This window comes from Lycium ferocissimum, chromosome 10 (assembly GCF_029784015.1).
Source record: "Lycium ferocissimum isolate CSIRO_LF1 chromosome 10, AGI_CSIRO_Lferr_CH_V1, whole genome shotgun sequence".
Taxonomy (NCBI): domain Eukaryota; kingdom Viridiplantae; phylum Streptophyta; class Magnoliopsida; order Solanales; family Solanaceae; genus Lycium; species Lycium ferocissimum.
The window spans coordinates 56,747,746-56,768,558 of NC_081351.1; the positions used below are offsets into that span (position 1 = coordinate 56,747,746).

General features: G+C 35.2%; 1 protein-coding gene across 2 annotated transcripts; it reads right to left on the reverse strand.

Annotated features, from left to right (window-relative positions):
* Nucleotides 1-2,569: 2,569 nt before the first annotated feature.
* Nucleotides 2,570-4,748, reverse strand: LOC132034372 (small ribosomal subunit protein eS21y). Of its 2 annotated transcripts, none has more exons than XM_059424697.1 (4): nucleotides 4,623-4,748; nucleotides 4,228-4,315; nucleotides 3,491-3,623; nucleotides 2,570-2,809 (listed from the first exon to the last, which is right to left on the reverse strand). In XM_059424697.1, the coding sequence occupies exons 2-4, from the start codon at nucleotides 4,275-4,277 to the stop codon at nucleotides 2,744-2,746; spliced, it is 249 nt and encodes an 82-aa protein (XP_059280680.1). In that variant the 5' UTR covers nucleotides 4,278-4,315; nucleotides 4,623-4,748; the 3' UTR covers nucleotides 2,570-2,743. The 2 variants fall into 2 exon arrangements, with proteins under 2 accessions (XP_059280680.1, XP_059280681.1); XM_059424698.1 differs by having other exon boundaries at nucleotides 4,228-4,309; nucleotides 4,623-4,684.
* Between the last annotated feature and the right edge of the window lie 16,065 nt (nucleotides 4,749-20,813).

Consider the following 20,813-nt stretch of genomic DNA (forward strand, 5'->3'; position numbering starts at 1 on the left):
ATATATATATTCATGATATAATGGTGGTTGTATGGTGTTTTGTAAGCCCATCTCAGAGAAAAATGAGACTTTCAAATCTAGAATCGAAATAAAAAAGCTTTCAATATTGTGATTGAGGTGTTGAATTTGAGGTGTAATGGTTGCTGGTATGTTATGGCTGATGTGTATAACATTTGTATTTGTATTGTATAACAGTGTTATGCATGTTGTTATACACCTTGTATAGTACTGTATAATAAGGCTAGGACTTTAAATGGTGATTTAATAGAGTTCATTGATGTATACATTGTTAATAGAGTGTATAACATCTATATAAACATTGTATAACAGTGTATAAATATCTTTATACATTGTATAAATATTTTTATACACTTTATATAGTGTGTATATAATTATACACTTAAATGGCGATATGAATATAATGGGTGCTAAAGGACAGTGATGTATTTTCTTTTTCTTTTGGTGAATTTCAAACAGAGAAATGAAGATAAGATCTGGAAAGAAAGATGTGCGAAGTGAAAGATTTATTCTTCTTTTTAAATTTTATAAAAACAAGGAGGGAGAAAATGATGAAAAGCAAGTATGGTGTTAAGGTTAGAGGAAATGGAGGTAAATTTTGTGAAGACATGGGTTACTTTGTCCACCTAAATTGAAGATGTGGTTAAGCGGTAGTAAAGAACAATATAGCGGTGCTTTTTATCGGGCTAGAAAAGTGTAAGGTTATTAGAATGAGAGTTTATGACTAGGCTGAGAAAAAAACACTAATGGGCGGTTAATTGTGTTTTTTTCTCGATATTCTAGTCCTAAAAAAAAACTAGAGTGATATTAGTGGCCAGTTTCTAGGGAATTTACTCCTGTTGGTATATGGAGACTATATGTGGGGACGGGTGGACATATTAACTTGATTTTCCAAACTTTCTTTTTGGAAAAATTTCATACATGTACAAGGACCTTAGAATATCCATATCGTAGTCGCTTAATGACTTAAGTGTTATAATTAGATTATTGAGTCATTGAGAAACTTAAACGTTCTTGTGCTTCCTACCAAAAGATTCTCCATTTCCACGCTCAAACCAAAGACCTCTAACTAAGAATAGGGACAACACAGTATATAAAAGATGTACACAGATTTATCTACATACCATTTTTGGCTTTCTTTCAATCTACAGAATAAACAACACTATAAGCCAAGTGTTCGGCAGTGGGACATAATATCCTAAACTGTTATCTAGTGTATTATGCCACAGTAAATCCCAATATCTTTGCTTACAGTTATCTAGTGCTACTGCTTAGTGCGTACAATATTACACCATAGCTAACTACTATATCCTTTATGTAATGCACTGTGCCAGACAATAAGTCTGCTCACGTTAAATTTTTAATCATTTCATTTATTTTCCTTATTTGTCTGAATTTGAGGAATTTGAAACAAATAAAGAAAGATTGGCACTTCAGATATTTCAACAGAACCAGACTAGAAAGCAGAAATCTAAGCTAATGCAGTATATTGACGTATTTATCTACATGCTAAATGAACCAAATAATCGGGACACCCGAAATGCTCTGGTGCAAAACATGCTATTAAGTTATCCCATCTTCAGAATATTGGAGAAACACTTATCGAGAAAACTTGTTATCTCGACAAAAGCTGCAACTTCAGTAATACAATGAAGACCCAAGTGGTAGAAAGAAGAGGCACCGTATGATATGATCAAGAAAACATACTGATTGATCACTGAACCAAACATGTTTGACAACAAAATTGGAATTAAGGCAAGGGTCTGAGGAATCACCAATAATTATATTACTTACAGAAGTATCCAATAAACTAGAGCAAACATATTGCACCAACATAGGCTGACATTTATATACTAACAATTACTGACCAGAAAGGCAGAGTATGCTAGCATTGGAATGAAGGCAGTGCTCATGGGGTCCTACAAACTACCTATACTAAATCAAGTTGGAGATGTACAACAAGGAGAAAATGTACTTTGTCTGAGGCATTTTAAATCATAAAATGTAGTAGTGTCTTTTCATTTTAGTAGTTTGTTTGGATAAATTTCCATTTCGGATAGTATGTGTACCAAAATTCAAGCAAGACTATGGTGATGATCCAATGCTATCCATTAGTCATCTATTTAGGCACTATTGCACTGGGAAGGATTGCGAAATGCTGTTTCAAAAAATTAATAAGGAAAATCTTCAGCATTAGGTGTTTCTTCTCAACTACCCTACCTATTATCTTTGGCAAATTCTAATTGATACACATGCTCCACATAAGCGTATTCATCTTCTTGCAAGGACTTGCACATCATTTTCAGTAAAAAAAAAATCAGATGAGGTTACTTTGGCCCCATTCAAGAAGGCTTTGTAGTACAAGATTCAGCTTCTAAGCTTCAATTAGTATGAGTTAAAGAGCTCAGGAAGCGCTTTGATGCAACACTCTCCACGCATCTCAGGAAAATTTTACATCTCACATAGATTTGAATCAACATGAACAGTTACCCCTCAGTACTGTTGGGAAATCAAATTCAGAAAAAAGAGCAAGGGAATCTGACCAGAGTCATCAAAAAGCTAGTCAGAAAATGAGATCAAAACCATGACGAATGGCAAGTCAAACATCCAAAGATGAAGACAACTACCCAAAATATAGCTGGGGAACTTTGTCTAACTCAACTGAAATTTAAATGTCATACAAATCATCCATCATAAAGTAATATCAAAATGCAAATCTATTTTTCTACTCTTGTCTAGCTTCAACTTTCTTCTTCTGCCAGAGGCGATCCATTGCGCTGTCAGCATCACCCTGCAAAGATGAAACAACAAGATTGAAGTTATTTTACATCAGCTGAAGGCCAAAACACAAATGTAAGCTAAATGGCCTATTCAAATACTAAAAAAGAACTTCAATGCAGAAAGGACAGATTAAAATTGGAGAATTCCAAGCTATCTTAGATTGATTACAAAAAGAAAGAACCTAAACTTTCCCAGATACCTAATGATACTTCTCTCACATAGAGGAAACAACAGTTAGATGGCTTCTTCATGATTTTGTGACATGCAAAAAGTTAAGGTTCTTACTTGAGAAGAACTGTGTACCTAAAGCTGCTTTGACTTTGATTTGGAAGTTTTAACTTCTAAGCAACTGAAAGCTTACCAAATTTTATGCTAGTGTTAACAACAGTACTTTAATCATTTCACTTTCGGTAGGTCTCCCAAATCTATTTCTTGGCCCATTTTTTAGCAACTCTGAAATATTAAATGAAAATTCGCCACAATGGTATCACTTACAAGGTAAATTTTTACATCACATCTCCAAAAAGCAGCTATCTTATACATTATGTCATTATGTATTATATGAGTTCAGCAAAGGAATTACTAAAACTAAAAGTTCAATTATGCCACGAACAACCACAAATTAACCGTAAAAAGTTATCAACTTCACTGGCAAAAGTTAAATAGGAATTACAATCAAAGGAAGAAGTACCTGAGCACGGATGAAACCACAGAGAGCAAAAGTTGTGAAACTGCCCGTGTAGACGCCCCTATCATCCAAATGCCCAACATTAAGTTGAACTGAAGCATGATCCTTTGAAGTGATCAGCCTATTAGTAGCAGAACTGCAATTGCAAAGATCTATGTTAGCTAAAATTACAACATGCAGTTATACAAACACTACGTGTGTTTGGACGGGAGGATTTTTTTTTTTAATGACAAGGGAACCCACAGTCACTACCCTTCGGGTGCGCCCAAGGTAAACCCCGCTCTTATGCAACAGCCCGCAAGCCACACAAGAGAGATAACTCGCACTAGGCAGGCCTAGTGGAACGAGCTCGATCCAAAAGGCAAATCCCCTGCTGTCATAAGCAGGGAGGAAGATGTTTTCTAATTTTTCCATGTTTGGTTGGTCAAAATGTTTTGGAGAACATTTTCATTGCTCAGAAAAAAAAAATGAGGAAAATGACTTCCTAATGGAAGTAGGGAAAACGAGTTATTCCAAGTTCATAGTCTCCTCCCCACTCACTTAATGCCCCCAATTGCCACCCCCAAACCACCACTCCCGCCCCCATAGTGTTTTGCTAGATTATATATAAATGCTTGCTTAACAAACACTACAAAATAAGTAAGAAATGGACTTGCTTTCCAAGAAAGACATTATCCTTCACACCAAACACACCCTAAGTAAAATACATGTGACACCAAACAATCAAGAATGAGGCATACCATTTCCTTGGGATGTAAAGATCCATGTTTTGTCCTTCATCGTTCTGCATCTTGCCTGGTTTTCTTGACTACTGAAATCAAACTTTAACTTCAAAACAAAACCAAATCAGCATTAAGAAAGAAAACTAAAACCTTTCAATATCAAACATCTGCATATTCATCAAAAGTAAAAGCCCTTGCCATCACCAAAAACAACCTTTTTTTTTTTTTTTTTTTTTTTTACAACAAACAGAGTTTACTTTAACAATAATGCCAGAATATAGAATCTTTACAGGCTTTAACAGAACATTGTTTACTATATTAGTATATTATTCAGCTTCTATAAAATGTTCACATTCATCAATAGCATATAGTTTTGCAAACCCATAAGAATTTTGAAAAGAAAGCATTCATACCTGAGGTGAGGTTAAGGGAGAGTTGTTGAAGGAGGCAAAGTGTGAAGAGGCGATGCAAAGCCTCCATTTAAACAGATGACATATTTTATCTCACCCTAGTTGTGATGTGCATATACCCTGTGGGCTTATTTTGTCTGCTCGGCCCAATTATATTTTGAAGCCAGTAATTGCACGGTTTGTCCTTCAAATGGACTGGTCTTTATTTTTGTCCTTCAAAATGCACTGATCTTTAATTTGTGTCCTTCAAAATCAAACTTAAGCCCGATGGGACATAAGTTCTTTAAGGTAACTGGCCTAACTTCTAGATATTATGATGTGTAACATAAGCATAAGTTCGAATTTAAAGGATAAAACTTAAAAGATCATTCATTTGAAGGCCAAAAATTAAAGACCCGCACAAAAGAGGGACAAAAGTGCAAATGCCCTTTTGAAGTGGATAAAGTTCAAGAATAGCCATTTTTAGAACCTATACTTAAAAAAAATGGGATTTTTACCTGGCATGACTAAGTCTAAGTGTTATTTATATATAATAACTACCTTTTTATTTATGTATTATTAGCAGCTATAAAACATTTTTGATTTACATATTATAGCTACAATTAGTAACATACAGTTACTTTACCCCAACACCTTATCTCACGCCCTGTGTATCAAAATTCAACCCTTTTTCATTCACTTTTCTCTCTCTATTTCCTTTCTCTTTTGATTCCGTTTTCAATCACCATATTTATCTCCAGTTTCTCGGTCAACCGAAATCTCACTTTCTCCATCAACCTAAATCTGTATTGCACACAAATAGGTAAGTGTTTCTCTCACAATATTTTTGGGTGTTTTATTTTGTGGGTGTGTCCCATTTTATTGGTTGTTCTTTTTATTTTGTGGGTGTTTCTTTCTTCTTCAATTTCACTTAATAGAACTCATTCATAGTTAGGGTTTTACTTCAGAACTCCCAATTTTCTTTGAAATCAATGGCTGATGCAAAAGTGCCAACAAGTGTTACTAAAGGTATTCCCTTTAATCCCAACGATTTTATGGGTGCTCCATCATTAGACTTAGGAATTTCTCAACAACAACAACATACTGTTGTTGCAGGGTCTCTTAGAAAAAATGTATCTTTGAGAGGCATACAAAGCAAAAGCATGAACCCCTCCCAAGTTGGAAATCTGAAGTTCCCAAATCTATACCTTCTGTTAAGAACTTACACGAAGTATAATAAAAATGAACCTAAGAACAGATGGGAATGGTTTTAAAAAGATTCTTATGATTGTTGATGTAAACTGTTTCTCTCCTTGCTATTGCCCACCCTTTTAATGGATGAGAACCTCCTCTTTATATAGTAGAGGAGTTTCAACCCTAGTACAATTCTAAATAAAGAAAATAAATCTGGTGACAGCTGTTGTACCGAAATCGACACCGAATAATCCGGTTGAGGGCGGATATTTCGGTCTTCTCCTCATGACAGTCAACTGCCCTTCCTTTATCGTCTCATCCCGGCCCGAACTCGAAGATGCATTCCCGATAAGACGGTCGTATCGTGACCGAGCATAATCATGACCACGGGAAACCGAGCGTGCCCGTAACCTCGGTTTTACCTGTATACAAATAGTACTTGAGATTAAACAAAATATATACCCTAGCTTAACGAAGACTTAAAAGAGATACTGAAAGTCAGCAAAACTTATGAACTAGAGCTATCAATTCGAATTGTATTAAGAAAACTTGAGTTTATATTCCAAGCATATCAAAGTAGTATATGATTTGCAGTTTACCTTCTATTACTAGCAATTTGAGCTTCCACTTCAACGGCTGGACCGAAGCTTACCTCCGCTGGTAGTCCAGACAACTGCTCAAAAGTTCAAGGAGGAAATTAATTTAAAAGTAGATGCTTATGAGTTTGTCAGACAAGTTTTTTTTTTTCAAAAAAAAAAAAAATTAAAAAAATGTAAGAATGTGAGAGTTAATATATGTATATACATGAGAGTTAATATATGTACATACACCAACCAAATTCTCTAATAAATGGAGAAAATCATTTCCAAAATACATGAGTAAATAAATAAATCAATAAGTAAACAGATAAAAGTAAAACCAATCTTAAATAATCAATCTCACAATTCATAACAGTTACCCATGTCCAATGTGTACACGAAAAACCTAAGATAATGCAGGACGGATGTACCACTGTTGCTACGGGTTCGATTAAACCCATAACTTTTGATGCGGAGTATAAATTTATGTGTAAAAATTTATTAAAATTGTAATAAATAGTAGACATGAATTCATGACTTTGAAAATATAAAAGAGCTGAATGCTAAATTTTTAAAAGGTTAAACCAATCGAGTTTAAATCCTGAATCCGCCATAAATTTTCGGCAACACAAATTTTTCTGATACTCTAAAGATACTCTAGGTGTTGAAACAAGTCTTTATTTTTCATTCTTGAATAGTTATAGAAGTTAATTATGTGAAGTCCAGAGGTGAACTCAAACATAGATTGCTAAACTATGTTATTCGAATCTTTGAAGTTTTTTAATTTGGTTGTATCGTTTCTGCTAATGCAGCCTAGAACTTGTCGGACTAATTAACAACGTAAAGGAACCCATTTAATCTTTGACCCCATTAAGAAATGTTGTGCAAGTATATATACTTCCGCCACAATTTCTTCCTCTTCCTCAATTTTCTTCATATATGGGGTAGAAAACTGAAGACTCATTGCTTATAATTTGTGATTATTTTGGATTGGTTTGGTTGAAGAAACTTGAAGTCATCATTGTTAAGTTTTATATTGAGCTTATTTCTAAAAGAAAGCAAAGTGGGTATTATTTATTTTGAATAATTTGGATTAATTTTGATGTCTACTATTTATTACTCTAACAGCAATTTATGGTGATGATGAATCGCCAATTCGCCATAATCTTTTTTAGCACTGTGACTGAAAATCCGGGCAATCCTAACATCAAATAACTTATTATGAAGAAATCTCACAATAAATAACTTATTATCATCACTGTATGAGCTTATCTGGAGATTAATTGTGTGCACCCACATCATCTGAATATTTTTGGCCACTAAATTCCATTGGCTTCTTTTTTGTCTATGCGTCTCCAAAGCTAGGTAAAGGTAATAAACCTGTCAAGACGACCCAAGGCACTAAGTCGGCCCCACACCATCACTCTTCCATCTTTATATTCGTCTTGTTGAATCATTGATTATGATACTAGTTGTTAGGCTAAAATAATACAATAACACTCTTAACATGATGTGATATTGTCTGTTTTGTGTCAAGTCCTCATGATTTTTCAAAAAGACCTCACATCATAAGCACTTCCTATGTACACCTTATATGAACTTTTTAACATACAAATTAATGTAAGGCTTTGTTCGCATATCTAACCGGCCTTAATATTAACTCCCACCAAACTAGAATTCTTTGTAACTAATGTATATTCTTCAAAAGTAATTAAGTCTTACATTTAAAGTTACAAAAGATTCGACTCAAAAATAAATATTCTTATTAACCAAGAGACACATAATTATAACGAATTTGTTGTTATAATGTAGCTATTGTTACGTGATAATGCATCACATCACTCAGTACATAGTTCAAGCCCCCAGGAAAGTTATATAAGGAAGAATAAAATAAAAAGAAAACCTAATTAACCCATATCATTTGATAAAACAAGCTTGTTGATATACAATACAGAAATTACAAAAGCAAAAAGCAAAACTAAAAGGAGAGGGATGTGAAATGCAAAATATATAAATAGGAGATTCCAATATAATATAACATATATATATATATATATATATATATATATATATATATATATATATATATATATATATATATATATATATATATATATATAATTTTTCAAATTACCGATTCGATTTCATCTTCCTCCTCACTCTCTTCCTCGTCATACTGTTCATAAGGTCCCTCGCCTACTACAAATTGCCAATTTCCATTTTCTATCTCTCAGCAATTCGGGTAACACATTGAACCCCTTATATTGAATTCTGAACCTATACAATCTGCATTAAAAATAAATATAATTAAATATACTTGCGCGCGCGCACACCCCACTTGTGGGATTACGCTAAGTAAGTTTATTCAATTAACAAATAGTTTTACTTTACGTAGAAAATTATTAGGAGTGACGATAACATCTTATAAGTTAACGAAATACATATATAAAGGATAAACAGACCATTGAATTACATTAGATGTGTAAAAATCACAAAACCTACTTGACCAAAAATAAAAGGGGTGTGGGGCAATATTTAATATTCAATAAAAAAAATCACTACTAAAATTATGGTTTAAGTATATTGGTAGAAGCCTCCACACAATAGGTACCAATTAAACTTTTTACTGTTTACTTTTTCTTCTCTTCCCATCACCCAATTAATGTAGAGGGAAATTTCCAAGCATAAAGATTTGATTCATACCAATTGTTGGCCATGCAAACAAACTTTTGTAGAAGCGTTTTTTTTTAAAAAAAAAATTCTCTTAGAGCGTTTGTTTGAGAGACTTTCTTATAAGAAATTTCTTAGTTAATAACTACCTTGAGACAACTTGAATTTCCTGAGATTTGAACTTTGTAAATCAGCTGCTCACTAAAAAAATATACTTTTCTATTCTTTAAAAAGCTTTTCAAAAATTACTTCTCGAAAAAGTTCTTCCGAATCCGGTAAGGGCTAAATCTAGAACAGATAGAGGGGGAGGGAGGGAGATATCTTAAATCAACTTCAATTAAAAAAAAAAAAAAATTACAAAAAAAAAAAGGGGAGGAAATACCCAGGATAGTTCATAAAACTTTCATTAAAAAGTCTAAACAAAGTGCTTATAACTATAAGTAAACTTTAGAAGAAGGCCTGAATCATCAGATCTAATAATTAACCAATACACAAGTGAAACTCACCAATATACATCTTAGCTTTATAGCTATTAAAATAAAATTTAAGTTGCATACCCAAATGGAATATGTGGCCACATTTCAGTTTTGCGATTGACCTGCTATTGTTGTCTACAATAGCCTCCAAGCAAATGGAGCATGCCTGAGCATTCATACTATCAATTGAAAAATAATCATTAGATACAAGCATTGACGGTGAAGAAGAATCAACCATGATGAATTAAGATTTATGAGCTTGATGAATATCAAGACCGAACAATTAAGCCTTACATATTAGAAGTGCCAAAGGTTACTCGTCAAAATAGAGGTGAGATATACAGGGGCAAATCACAACCCTTATATAGGAAATTTTTTAACAACAGCCTTAGTAAGTTATAAATTTAAAAATCGGTGGAATAATAAATGAAAAAAACTATGAACTTGAGGGGTTTTAGTAAGAAAATATTGCACATATAGAATCACTTATAGCGAAAAATCTTTATACTAGATTGTGGTAATTTATTGATGTGTCATAATTTTGTTATTATCTTAGTTCTAGCTGGACTCATAAGATGAGTTATAGGTAATCTAAAATTAAATTACCTTGAGTGCTGAATTTGGTGTTAGATTTTCTATTTCAAAAAATTTCTCAAGTACGTTCATGAAGCTGGCTGAAATCTCGTTTTCCAAAATAAAATTATTTTATTGGAAAAAAAGTCTAGGTGTGAAAGCGCTCTCGGGGTAAGCGAAACTTGATTTTCCAGATTAAAATTGTTTATATTTCATTTACTTCGTGCAATTCAAGATAAATCAAAAATAGACTTTAAATTCTAAGGGTGTTACAAGATTTTGTCACGATCCAAAAATTCTGAGTTTTTGACTGGTGGTGAGGCTGCCGCAAAAATATTACTCTCATCCTTAATTGGAAAATCACCCTAAAGTTGATTAATAGAAATATATAGTGAACGATCGGTATGAATTCATGTCATATAATATCCTTAAATAATCAGATTCATACTCTTTCTGTCTCAATTTATGTGGCACCATTTTTATTTTAGTCTGTCTCAAAAGAGTGTCGTGTTTCTATATTTAGAAAGAATTTAACTTTAAGGGCTGTTTGGAAAGCCACCCAGGTAATTGGAATTGGGTGTAATTGAGTGTAATTACACAGTTTGGCCTGTTTATTTGACCAAGTAATTACACAGTTAGGGGTGAATTGGGTGTAATTGAGAGGGTGTAATTACACTCTCCAACTCTCGAGGGGGGGGGGAGAAGGGTGTAATTACACTCCGTAACTTTAATTTCGTTAGTTTATTTCTTTTTAATTTTATTTTATTTTAATTTCTTTTCTTTTTTAATTTATTTTTTATTTCTATTATTTAATTTATTTTTTAATTTCTTTTATTTTCTAATTTATTTTTTATTTCTATTATTTAATTTCTTTTTTTTATTTTTACTTTTTAATTATTTTTATTTTTTAAAATATATTTTTCTTTTTATAGTATTTATATTTCATTTCGTTTCTTCTCATTCCCAACATTTACTTCTTGTGGTTCCATGTAATTGCTCGTATTTTTTTTAGTTTTTTATTTTATTCATTTAGCATTACCGTGTTAATATTCTAATTTTTGAAACTACATCTCTTGATATTAGAAAGAATGAGCCATTAACAAACTTGGCATATAATGAGTGACATTATTAAAGTAGAATTTCGTTGTGAATGAGGTTGTAGACCTATATTTTCCATTTCTTTTGAATTATAGGAGTATGTACTTATGTTACGTTGAAACTTACTTATGTAACGTTGGAATTTGACATAAGTGTATCATGTTAGATTTTTTTTTTATTTTTGGATTTTGAATTTGGGTTATATTTTCGACTTTAAAAAGCTTTAGTACTATTGACTTGTTATTTCACGTTGCATGCTGTTTATTTTTCACTTACAGTTGATAGAATTATTATCAAACATTTGAATAATGTTATGGCATTATATTTATAAATATTGTTTTTTGTCAAACATCCAATCCCATGATGTTCTCACAAAAAAGGTATGCTTTTAAGTTTTATAATCAATTAAAATTAAAATATTATTAATTTGAAATTATATATCAATTATTTTTTACAATATTAGTTACAAATATATGTTTATTAATTAACATATTTTCAAGAAACAATGTATTATTAAATAACTAATTTAATATAGGCACATATTTTCTAAATATTAATTTTAAATTTTTATAATCAAATGTTATTTCTAAATTAAACTAACTGTGTAATTACACTTGTGCAACCAAACAACACGCTTGTAATTACACTGTAATTACGTTATGACAAACAAACAGGTCGTTGTAATTACACAATAGTGTAATTACTAGGCTGTGTAATTACTACCCTAGTAATTACACCAATTCCAATTACCAGGTGGCTTTCCAAACAGGCCCTAAAGTTCCTTTTTTGCTCTTAATAAATGATTTCCAGCCACACAAATATGTAAGGTTTGTTTCAAACCACACATTTCAAAAGTCTTTTTTTTTTTTCTTAAATTTTGTGTCAAGGCAAATGATGCCATATAAATTGGGACGGAGGGAGTATCAAATACTACTATAAAGGTCAAAATCAACAAATTTAAAGAGTACACCTCAACCGATCGCTATAATAAAAGTAGTGTTGTTCTTCTGTCAATCTTAATGTATTTTCTTAGTATGAATAGTTACTGGGTTATAGATAAATACTCATTTTTTCAAAAGAAAGGATCTTCTAAAATAAAATAAAAAATAAAAAAGGGGGAAAGGGTAAAAAAATGTCTCTCTATATTCATTTAATAGCTAAGTTTGTCTTCCGTTACAAGTTAGTGCTATTTACACTACACCAAAAGAGGTAGTGGCAATATATTTTCCTTTTAGCGGCCGTAGTTATTGCCACAAAAATATGCACCAGCAATTGGTTAATGCCATTAGATCCAACATTGCTAAAGCCTTTATCGACATTTATTGTTAGGATTAAAGTTTAGTATTGCCGGTAATAATTGATTCTAGAATATAATTAGCGACAATTAAGTTAAGAAATACACCCCTCATTTGATGGAAACACCCAAATTGAATCAAATAAATCGATTTCACAAAAAATAACTCACTCTCCTATTTTACCACAACCCCCCCCCTCCGACCCACGTCCCAAAATAACCCATTGTTCTTCTCTCTCATATTTTCTCCTTCAGTTATCAGCCCACTGCTCCGGCGAACTCCATCTCCGGCCAACCACTTCTCCAATTCCCTTTCCCCCTTTCTCAATTTAAATCCCGTTTCAGAAAATCCAGCGAAGAACACTGAATGTATCATTAGCCTATTAATCCATGTCAAGGATCTTATTCTTTTTGTTTTGAAGTCTCGTGTACCAGTCCATCTTTATTCTCTTCATAATTTTCTCCTACACAACACTAAAGAAGCATAAACAATATGGTTTCTCCATTTCAATTTACCTCTTTGTTGAATTTGGTGCCCCCAGTTAATGAAAGGTATAAGTTCACTGATTGCACTTTCGAATTAATGGAAGCTGCAATTTTCACTCCGTCATCTACTTCTTGATAGTGTGCATCCTAATATCCTATTGCTCATAAGGCATCAAGACGTAGATCGTTTCGCGCTATCATTTATAATTGGTGATACACTGACCTAGAGTAACTTTCAGGCCATTTGTCATGGCCAGTAAAATCGTTGAAGAAATCCTTGATTATGAACATAGATAAAGCTGGAGAGTGAAAGGAAAGCTGGTTTTTTTCTAGGGAGAGGGGGTGTTAAGAGTTTAAACCTACTTTGTGTCACGACCCAATTTAATAAGTCGTGAAGGCACTAAGTCACACCAAGTTAGTAAGTCATCCACAACCGCTTAGGACAATTTATAAGGAAATTAAATGCGGGAAGAAATCATACAAGTCATTTTAAAGTCTTAATAAGTTGATAGTCATAGAAAACATAATAAAGTGTTACAACCCCCAAAATCTGATGTAACTAGTACAAGACCGGACTAAGATATGTACAAGTCTGGGAATAGAATACATCCCGAAATACATAAACTATCTGGAATCAAAAGATAGAAAGTAAGGATAGCTGAAAAAGATCCGGTGTCATGGATCACACTAATTGCTCACCCCGAATCGTTTGGATGGTCTCCTCAATGGCCTGCAGCGTCTCGAGATCCACTCGTGCTAGGAATAGAATCTGCACACAAAAAGAGTGCAGCAAGTATAGCGTGAGTACAAAAGCAACGGGTACTCAGCAGCATAGTCGACCGATCCTAACTAAAGCGGAGACGAGGGTTGATCAATGAATACACTTAACCACTACTAGTCTACAGTAATAGTAATCATAAATCCATGCAATAACCTTCCGTTACACGCCTAGGTGAAACACTATATCCTCAAATCCATCAAGTATCCAAACGACAGTAAAAAGCAATCTAAACAGTGAATCAATAACTCATACAACAAGGAATTCAATAGAATGTAATGATATGCAAGTGTATGCAAGAAAGGCCTTTGCCATCTCCTAGTACACACACTTTCCAATTCTATGAATCGTGACTCATGGGGGATTCGCAAGGTCCATATACCAACACGAAATTTCTCATCGGGTTCCTAGCCATTTTCGGCTTCCAATCATAATACTTAGCCCCGTAGGCTCCAAATCACAATACTCAACCTTTAGGCTAACATTACCTGTCAACTAGGTAGTCTAGCTCATATCATCAACATCACTCCGTCCGGAATAATTTCCCATCAGACCTTTCACAAGTATCTCAAATGCACATGAGATACCATAATAAGCATGAATATGAAATGCATCACAATAAGAAATCAAGCAAAGCAACAAAAGACTCAATCTTTAGCTCTTTCCACTTTTTAAACGAGTATATAGGAGTGATGAGAACATATGATCACAATAAGACAGTTAATAAGCATAGAAACAACAAATAAGGGATCTTATATCCCAATCACAGACACAAATCAATCTATACTAGCAGCTAATGCCCAAAGCATGGCATTCAGACCAGACTATGCAAATGAAATTATGCAAATACCCTTATCATGGCACCGGTATCCGATACAAGTGCTTGTCACCTCATGAGTATCGGAACCCCCTTTAATTACCCCATTTCCCTCTTATTAGTCCAATTTAACCAACTATGATGCTTAAGTTAAGGTTCATACTCTCAACATGCATGGAATTAGAAGTTCAAAAATCACAGCAAAGCCTCCGAACGATCCCAATCTGTTCAAATACAGATGATACATAAGAATATGAGTTAAACCATACTCATATTGACTAATAAATTTTCGGGTCTAGAAAGTCAACCCAAAAGCCCGTTCGAAACCTCGAAGGTCAAAACCGTAATTTCGTAGGAAAATTGGGTCCAATAAGGTCAAATTATTATTCAAGGAAGTCATACGAATCCAATGATACCCATGTTAGCATACCTAAATTCCAAACCAAAAAGTCACCCAAAATAGGTCCGAGCCAAAAAGGGAAAAATAGGAAATTCAACCCAAAATTAGTTTACCCAACGGCTAAGAAGTCTATATACCAAAAATGAACTAGATCTATCACCAATTTCATGTCCAAACCATGAATCTACCATTTCTAACTTAGGGTTCATATTCCCCCAAATCCCCTCCTTAATTCATGATTTCTACCTTGGAAATCTTTACTAATTAATGATACAAATGTAAAAGGGAGGTTAGAAACTTACCCAGTTGATGAACTTTGCAAATTCCTTTAAGAATCTCCTTAATATGAGGTATAGAACTCAAAATATGTGAATGTGGGTTTAAACTCGAAATGGGATCTTTAAATTCTGTCCAGGTGCCAAACCTTCTTCGCGAACGCGACGTTCCCTCACGAACGCGGCCAGCGATTAGCCCAAGCTTTCGCGAACGCGATGGGTCAGTCGACCCGGCCCAAACCTTATTTCTTCTATGCGAGCGTGAGCTATTGCTTGCGAACACGACCCTACTGGCCCACTATGCATTATGAACGCGTAGAAAGACACCAAAAACATTGTGACTAGAAAAAAAATTTGATTTTTGACTCTTCCAACCTGATATCCCGAGACTCATCCGGAACCTCCTATAGACAAAACAAGTATGGATCTTAGCTATAAAACACGCTACGAACTCACTCGCACACTCAAATTTTCCAAAAGAGGTCGTCTTGATCCGGTCAACCCCAAATGACTTAAAACTAGTTTTCCAACCAAATGACCAAAATACCCCTGAATCCCTCGAAAACCGAACCAACTACCCTACCAATTCATAATCGACATTCCAGACCTATTGAAATCGGCGAAATTACCAAAAAGACCCATTTACCCCTGATGTTGACTTTGGTCAACTAAACACTTAAGGATTTTCAAAATTTCCATTTCTCACTCAAATTACCTCTGAATGTCTCGGGAATCGCGTCAACCATCCCCACAAGTCAAGTATATGCTAAAGATTCTAGGGGAAGGGTCAATAGGAGTAAAACAGTCAAAATAGCCAAAACGACCTAACTGGTCGTCACATCATCCACCACTTAAACACATGTTCGTCCTCGAACATGAAAGAGAAAAGAAATACCTGAATCGCTGAAAAGATGGGAATATCTCATCCGCATATATGACTCGATCTCCCAGGTAGCCTCCTCAACTGGACGATGTCTCCACTGAACTTTTACTGAAGTAATCTCCTTGACCTCAACTTACGCATCTATCTATCCAAAATAGCAACTAGCTCCTCTTTGAAAGTGAAATTCTGATCAGGCAATACCGAATCCCGCTAAATTACATGTGAACCATCAAAATGATACTTCTTGAGCATGGAGATATGAAACATGGGGTGGAAACCCGACTACCCAGGGGGCAAAGCCAACTCATAAGCCACCTCACCTATGCTCTTAACTATCTCTAACGGACCAATGTACCTAGGGCTCAACTTGCCCTTCTTCCCAAATCTCTTCACACCTTTCATGGACGAAACCTTCAACAATACTCACTCACCCACCATAAACTCTAACTCACAAACCTTACGGTCCGCATAACTCTTTTGTCTGCTCTGAGCTGTAACAATTATCTCCTGAATCAACTTGACCTTGTCCAAAGAATCATGAAGCAAGTATGTACCTCGAAGGCCTAACCTCGGATGCATCAAACCAGCCTATTGGAGAATGACACCTCCTACCATATAACACCTCAAATGGTGTCATCTCAATGCTCGAATGGTAACTGTTATTGTAAGAAAACTCCGCCAAGGGCAAGAACTGGTCCCAATGAGCACAAAAATCAATCACACAGGCCCCCAACATATTCTCAAGGACCAGAATAGTACGCTCGGATTGTCCATCAGTCTGAGGGTGAAATGATGTACTAAGCTCAACTCTAGTACCCAACTCCTTCTACATAGATCGCCGCAAATAGGATGTGAACTGAGTGCCTCGATTCGATATGATAGAAATGGGTACACCATACAAATGAACTATCTCTCAGATGTAGATCCTGGCCAACTTTTCTGAATTATAAGTAGTTTGAACTGGTATGAAATGAGCCGACTTAGTCAAACGGTCCACAATGAACCAAATAGCATCAAATTTCCCCAAATTTCGTGGCAATCTTCTCCCATTTCCACTCAGGTATGGGCATCTTCCGAGTGATTCCACTCGGCTTTTGGTGCTCATACTTCACTTGTTGATAATTCAAACACTTAGCCACAAATCCTGCGATATCCCTATTCAGACTGCACAACCAATGATGTTTCTTCAAGTCCCTATACATTTTCGTATCTCCCGGATGAATAGAACACCTTGAAATGTGAGCCTCCTTCATGATCAATCTAGTCAAATCGCCCACCTGGGGTACACATATGTGACCCTTGATTCTCAAAACTCTCTCATTATCAATAATTGTCTCTCTTGCCTTTTCCTTCAACACCTTCTCTCGAATTTTGCATAACTTCGAATCATCAAACTGCTAGGCTCTAATTGGCTCTAATAAGGAATATCATGCCTCCACACAAGCCAGAACCTTGCTAAGTTCTGAAATATCAAGTCTAACCATGCTGTTAGCCAAAGCCTGAACATCTATAGCCAAAGGCCACTCTCCAGCTTGTAAACATGCTAGGCTACCCATACTCACCGCCTTGCGACTCAAGGCATCCACCACTACATTGGCCTTGCCCGGATGATAAAAAATCGATACGTCATAGTCCTTAAGTATCTCTAACAACCTTCGCTACCTCAAATTAAGATCTCTTTCATTGAAAATATCTTTGAAGACTCTAATGATTGGTAAACACCTCACAATGCACACCATACAAGTAGTGCCTTCAAATCTTCAATGCAAAAACTACCGCCGCCAACTCTAAGTCATGAGTGAGGGTAGTTCTTCTCGTGCACTTCAACTGCCTAGAAGCATAAGATATCACTTTCCCTTTTTGTATCAGAACATAACCAAGGCCAATCCGTGAAGCATCAAAATATACCATAAATCCCTGACCCTCCACGAGAATAGTTAAAATCAGAGTGGTAGTTAACAAAGTCTTGAACTTTTGAAAGCTCGCCTTGCACTCATCCAACCACTGAAATGGTTCATTCTTATGAGTCAATCTGGTCAAAGGAGATATATACATTAGAGTCAATCTGGTCAAAAGAGATGCATTAGATGAAAATCCCTCCACAAAACGCCAATAGTAACTAGCGAGGCCAATGAAACTTGGAATCTTGGTAGCTGAGGTAGGCCTGATCCAATCATGAACTGTCTTAATCTTCTTAGGATCTATCATAATCCCATCCTTGGTCACTATATGACCCAAGAACGCCATAGAATTAAGCCAAACTCATACTTAGAGAACTTAGCATAAAGTTTCTTCTCCTTCAAGATCTCAAGCATGATCCTCAAATATTTCTCATGCCCCGCTCTACTACGAGAGTATATCAGGATATAATCGATAAAGACAATCACGAACGAATCCAAGTACGGTCTAAAAAACACTGTTCATCAATTCTATAAAGGATGTTGGGCCGTTGGTCAACCCAAAAGACATAAATAGGAACTCATAGTGATCATAACGGGTCCTGAAGGCTATCTTAGGGATAGTATCTGCCCTAATATTCAATTGGTGATAACCGGATCTCATATATTTCTTGGAGAACACTGATGCACCCTGAAGCTGATCAAACAAATCATCAATCCGAGGAATGGGATACTTGTTCTTGATGGTAACCTTGTTCAATTGCTATAATTAATACACATCTATATAGACCCATCCTTCTTCTTCACGAACAACATCGGAGCACCCCAAGGGGAAACACTAGGTCTAATGAACCCCTTACTCAACATATCTTGCAATTGTTCCTTCAATTTCTTCAACTCTATTTGTGCCATTTGATATGGCAGAATAGAAATAGGCTTGGTGCTCGGCTCCAAATCGATACAAAATTCGATGTCACGATCCGGTGGAACACTCAGTAAATCAGTCAGAAACACATCGGGAAACTCCTTCACCACTGGTACAGACTCAAGTGGAGGAGCATCGGCACTAGTATCTCTAACATAGGTCAAATACGCTAAACAACCCTTCTCCACCATTCGAATAGCCTTAAGGAACGATATCACTTTCTTCGATGCACAACTAGAATCACCCTTCCACTCCAACCTAGGGACTCCTGGCATAGCTAAGGTAGTTGTCTTAGCATGACAATCCAAGAACGCATGATACAGAGACAACCAACTCATACCAAAAATAATGTCAAAATCTACCATATCTTGTAACATTCCGTAAATCTGTATAGAGTGTGAAAGCATTGTATGAGTCCTTTGGAACCTTATATGTTGGGTTACGTGCATGACTTTAGGCTAAAGACCCAAGAGGAGATGGTCAAAATGAAAATTCACTGCAGTTTCACGAAAAGGAGGTTTGACGGTCGTCCTTTGTACCATCGATCTGTTCGACGCTCCGTCCTTTGCACCGTAGAAAGTAAGGTAGAGAAAGTTGCTCACTGGAAATTTCATGACTTTAATGGAGCAGATCAACGCTCCGTCGATCTGTTCGACGCTCCGTCGTTTGTACCATTTTTTGTGCTAGCACAAAGACCATTCAACAGAGCAGATTGACACTCCGTCGATCTGTTCGACGCTCCTTCGTTTGTACCATCGATTGTGCTTGACGAGCTGAATTTATATAAGTTGCAAAATGTTAGTCTTCTTCTATTCTTTTCACTCTCAAAAACCCTAAGGACAAAAATATCTCTATAGGGCTCCAACACTAAGGTAAGAATATCTTAATCATTGATTATCAATCCTAACATCAAACCCATGATTCTTAACATAATTCTTATGACTAAAACCTAGGGTTTGCAACATAATTCTTCCTAAAGTGATTCAAGCTAGGGTTTGGGTGTTCTTCACTAGAAAAGTGAATTGTTAAACTTTGTTTAACATACTAAGTATGTCTCTCTTTTAAAAACCTCACCATGGATATATGTTTTCTTCTCAAAGGTTCTTATTGAATAAAGAGGTGAACTTCTTATGCAAAACCCTAATTCATGTCTTTGCTTGTGGTTGGTATGCGTGAGGGGACAAGCCCACATTAAACCTTGCTTGTATTATCCTCTATATACGTATATGAAATCATAATCGTTTTCTTCTATAAGCGATGATCAGTGATGATGGTTAATTGTGGTATTGATGACTTTACAAAGAAACTAAAACAAAGGAATCTTGTTTAAAGAAGTGGAAACGTTTTCAAGATTATCTAAAAACCATTATTCACTTGATTTCATTGAAAACTGGTTTTGTGTTTTGCCTTGCTATTCTGGAGGAAGAGTAGCCACTATGGATCTTAGTGTATTAATTGCCTTGCCATTCGGGGGGAAGAGTGGCCACTTCCGGGTTCGCTACCTGGGGTGTATTAATTGCCTTGCTATTCGGGAGGAAGAGTAGCCACCGCGAATCCATATTCCGGTGTACTGCGCAGTGTTGTTGCTATTGAGTTGGGCCTATATAGGCGATTGTTATATCCATCTTTATTATGGAAGTGGTATTTATGCCTGATTGATTTAAAGCATAATTGAAACTGAGATTTTGAAATGGCTTTGTAAACTGTTTAATAAATGATATTAAGAATCACAAAGTGGAATAACTGTTTTTACACTATCTTTTCAGAACTGACTTCTTTAGGTATTATTGTACTCTATTTTCATATTACTTGTTGTCCCCGAGGCACACACTGAGTACGAAGTACTCAGGCATACCATTGTTGTTTTTTA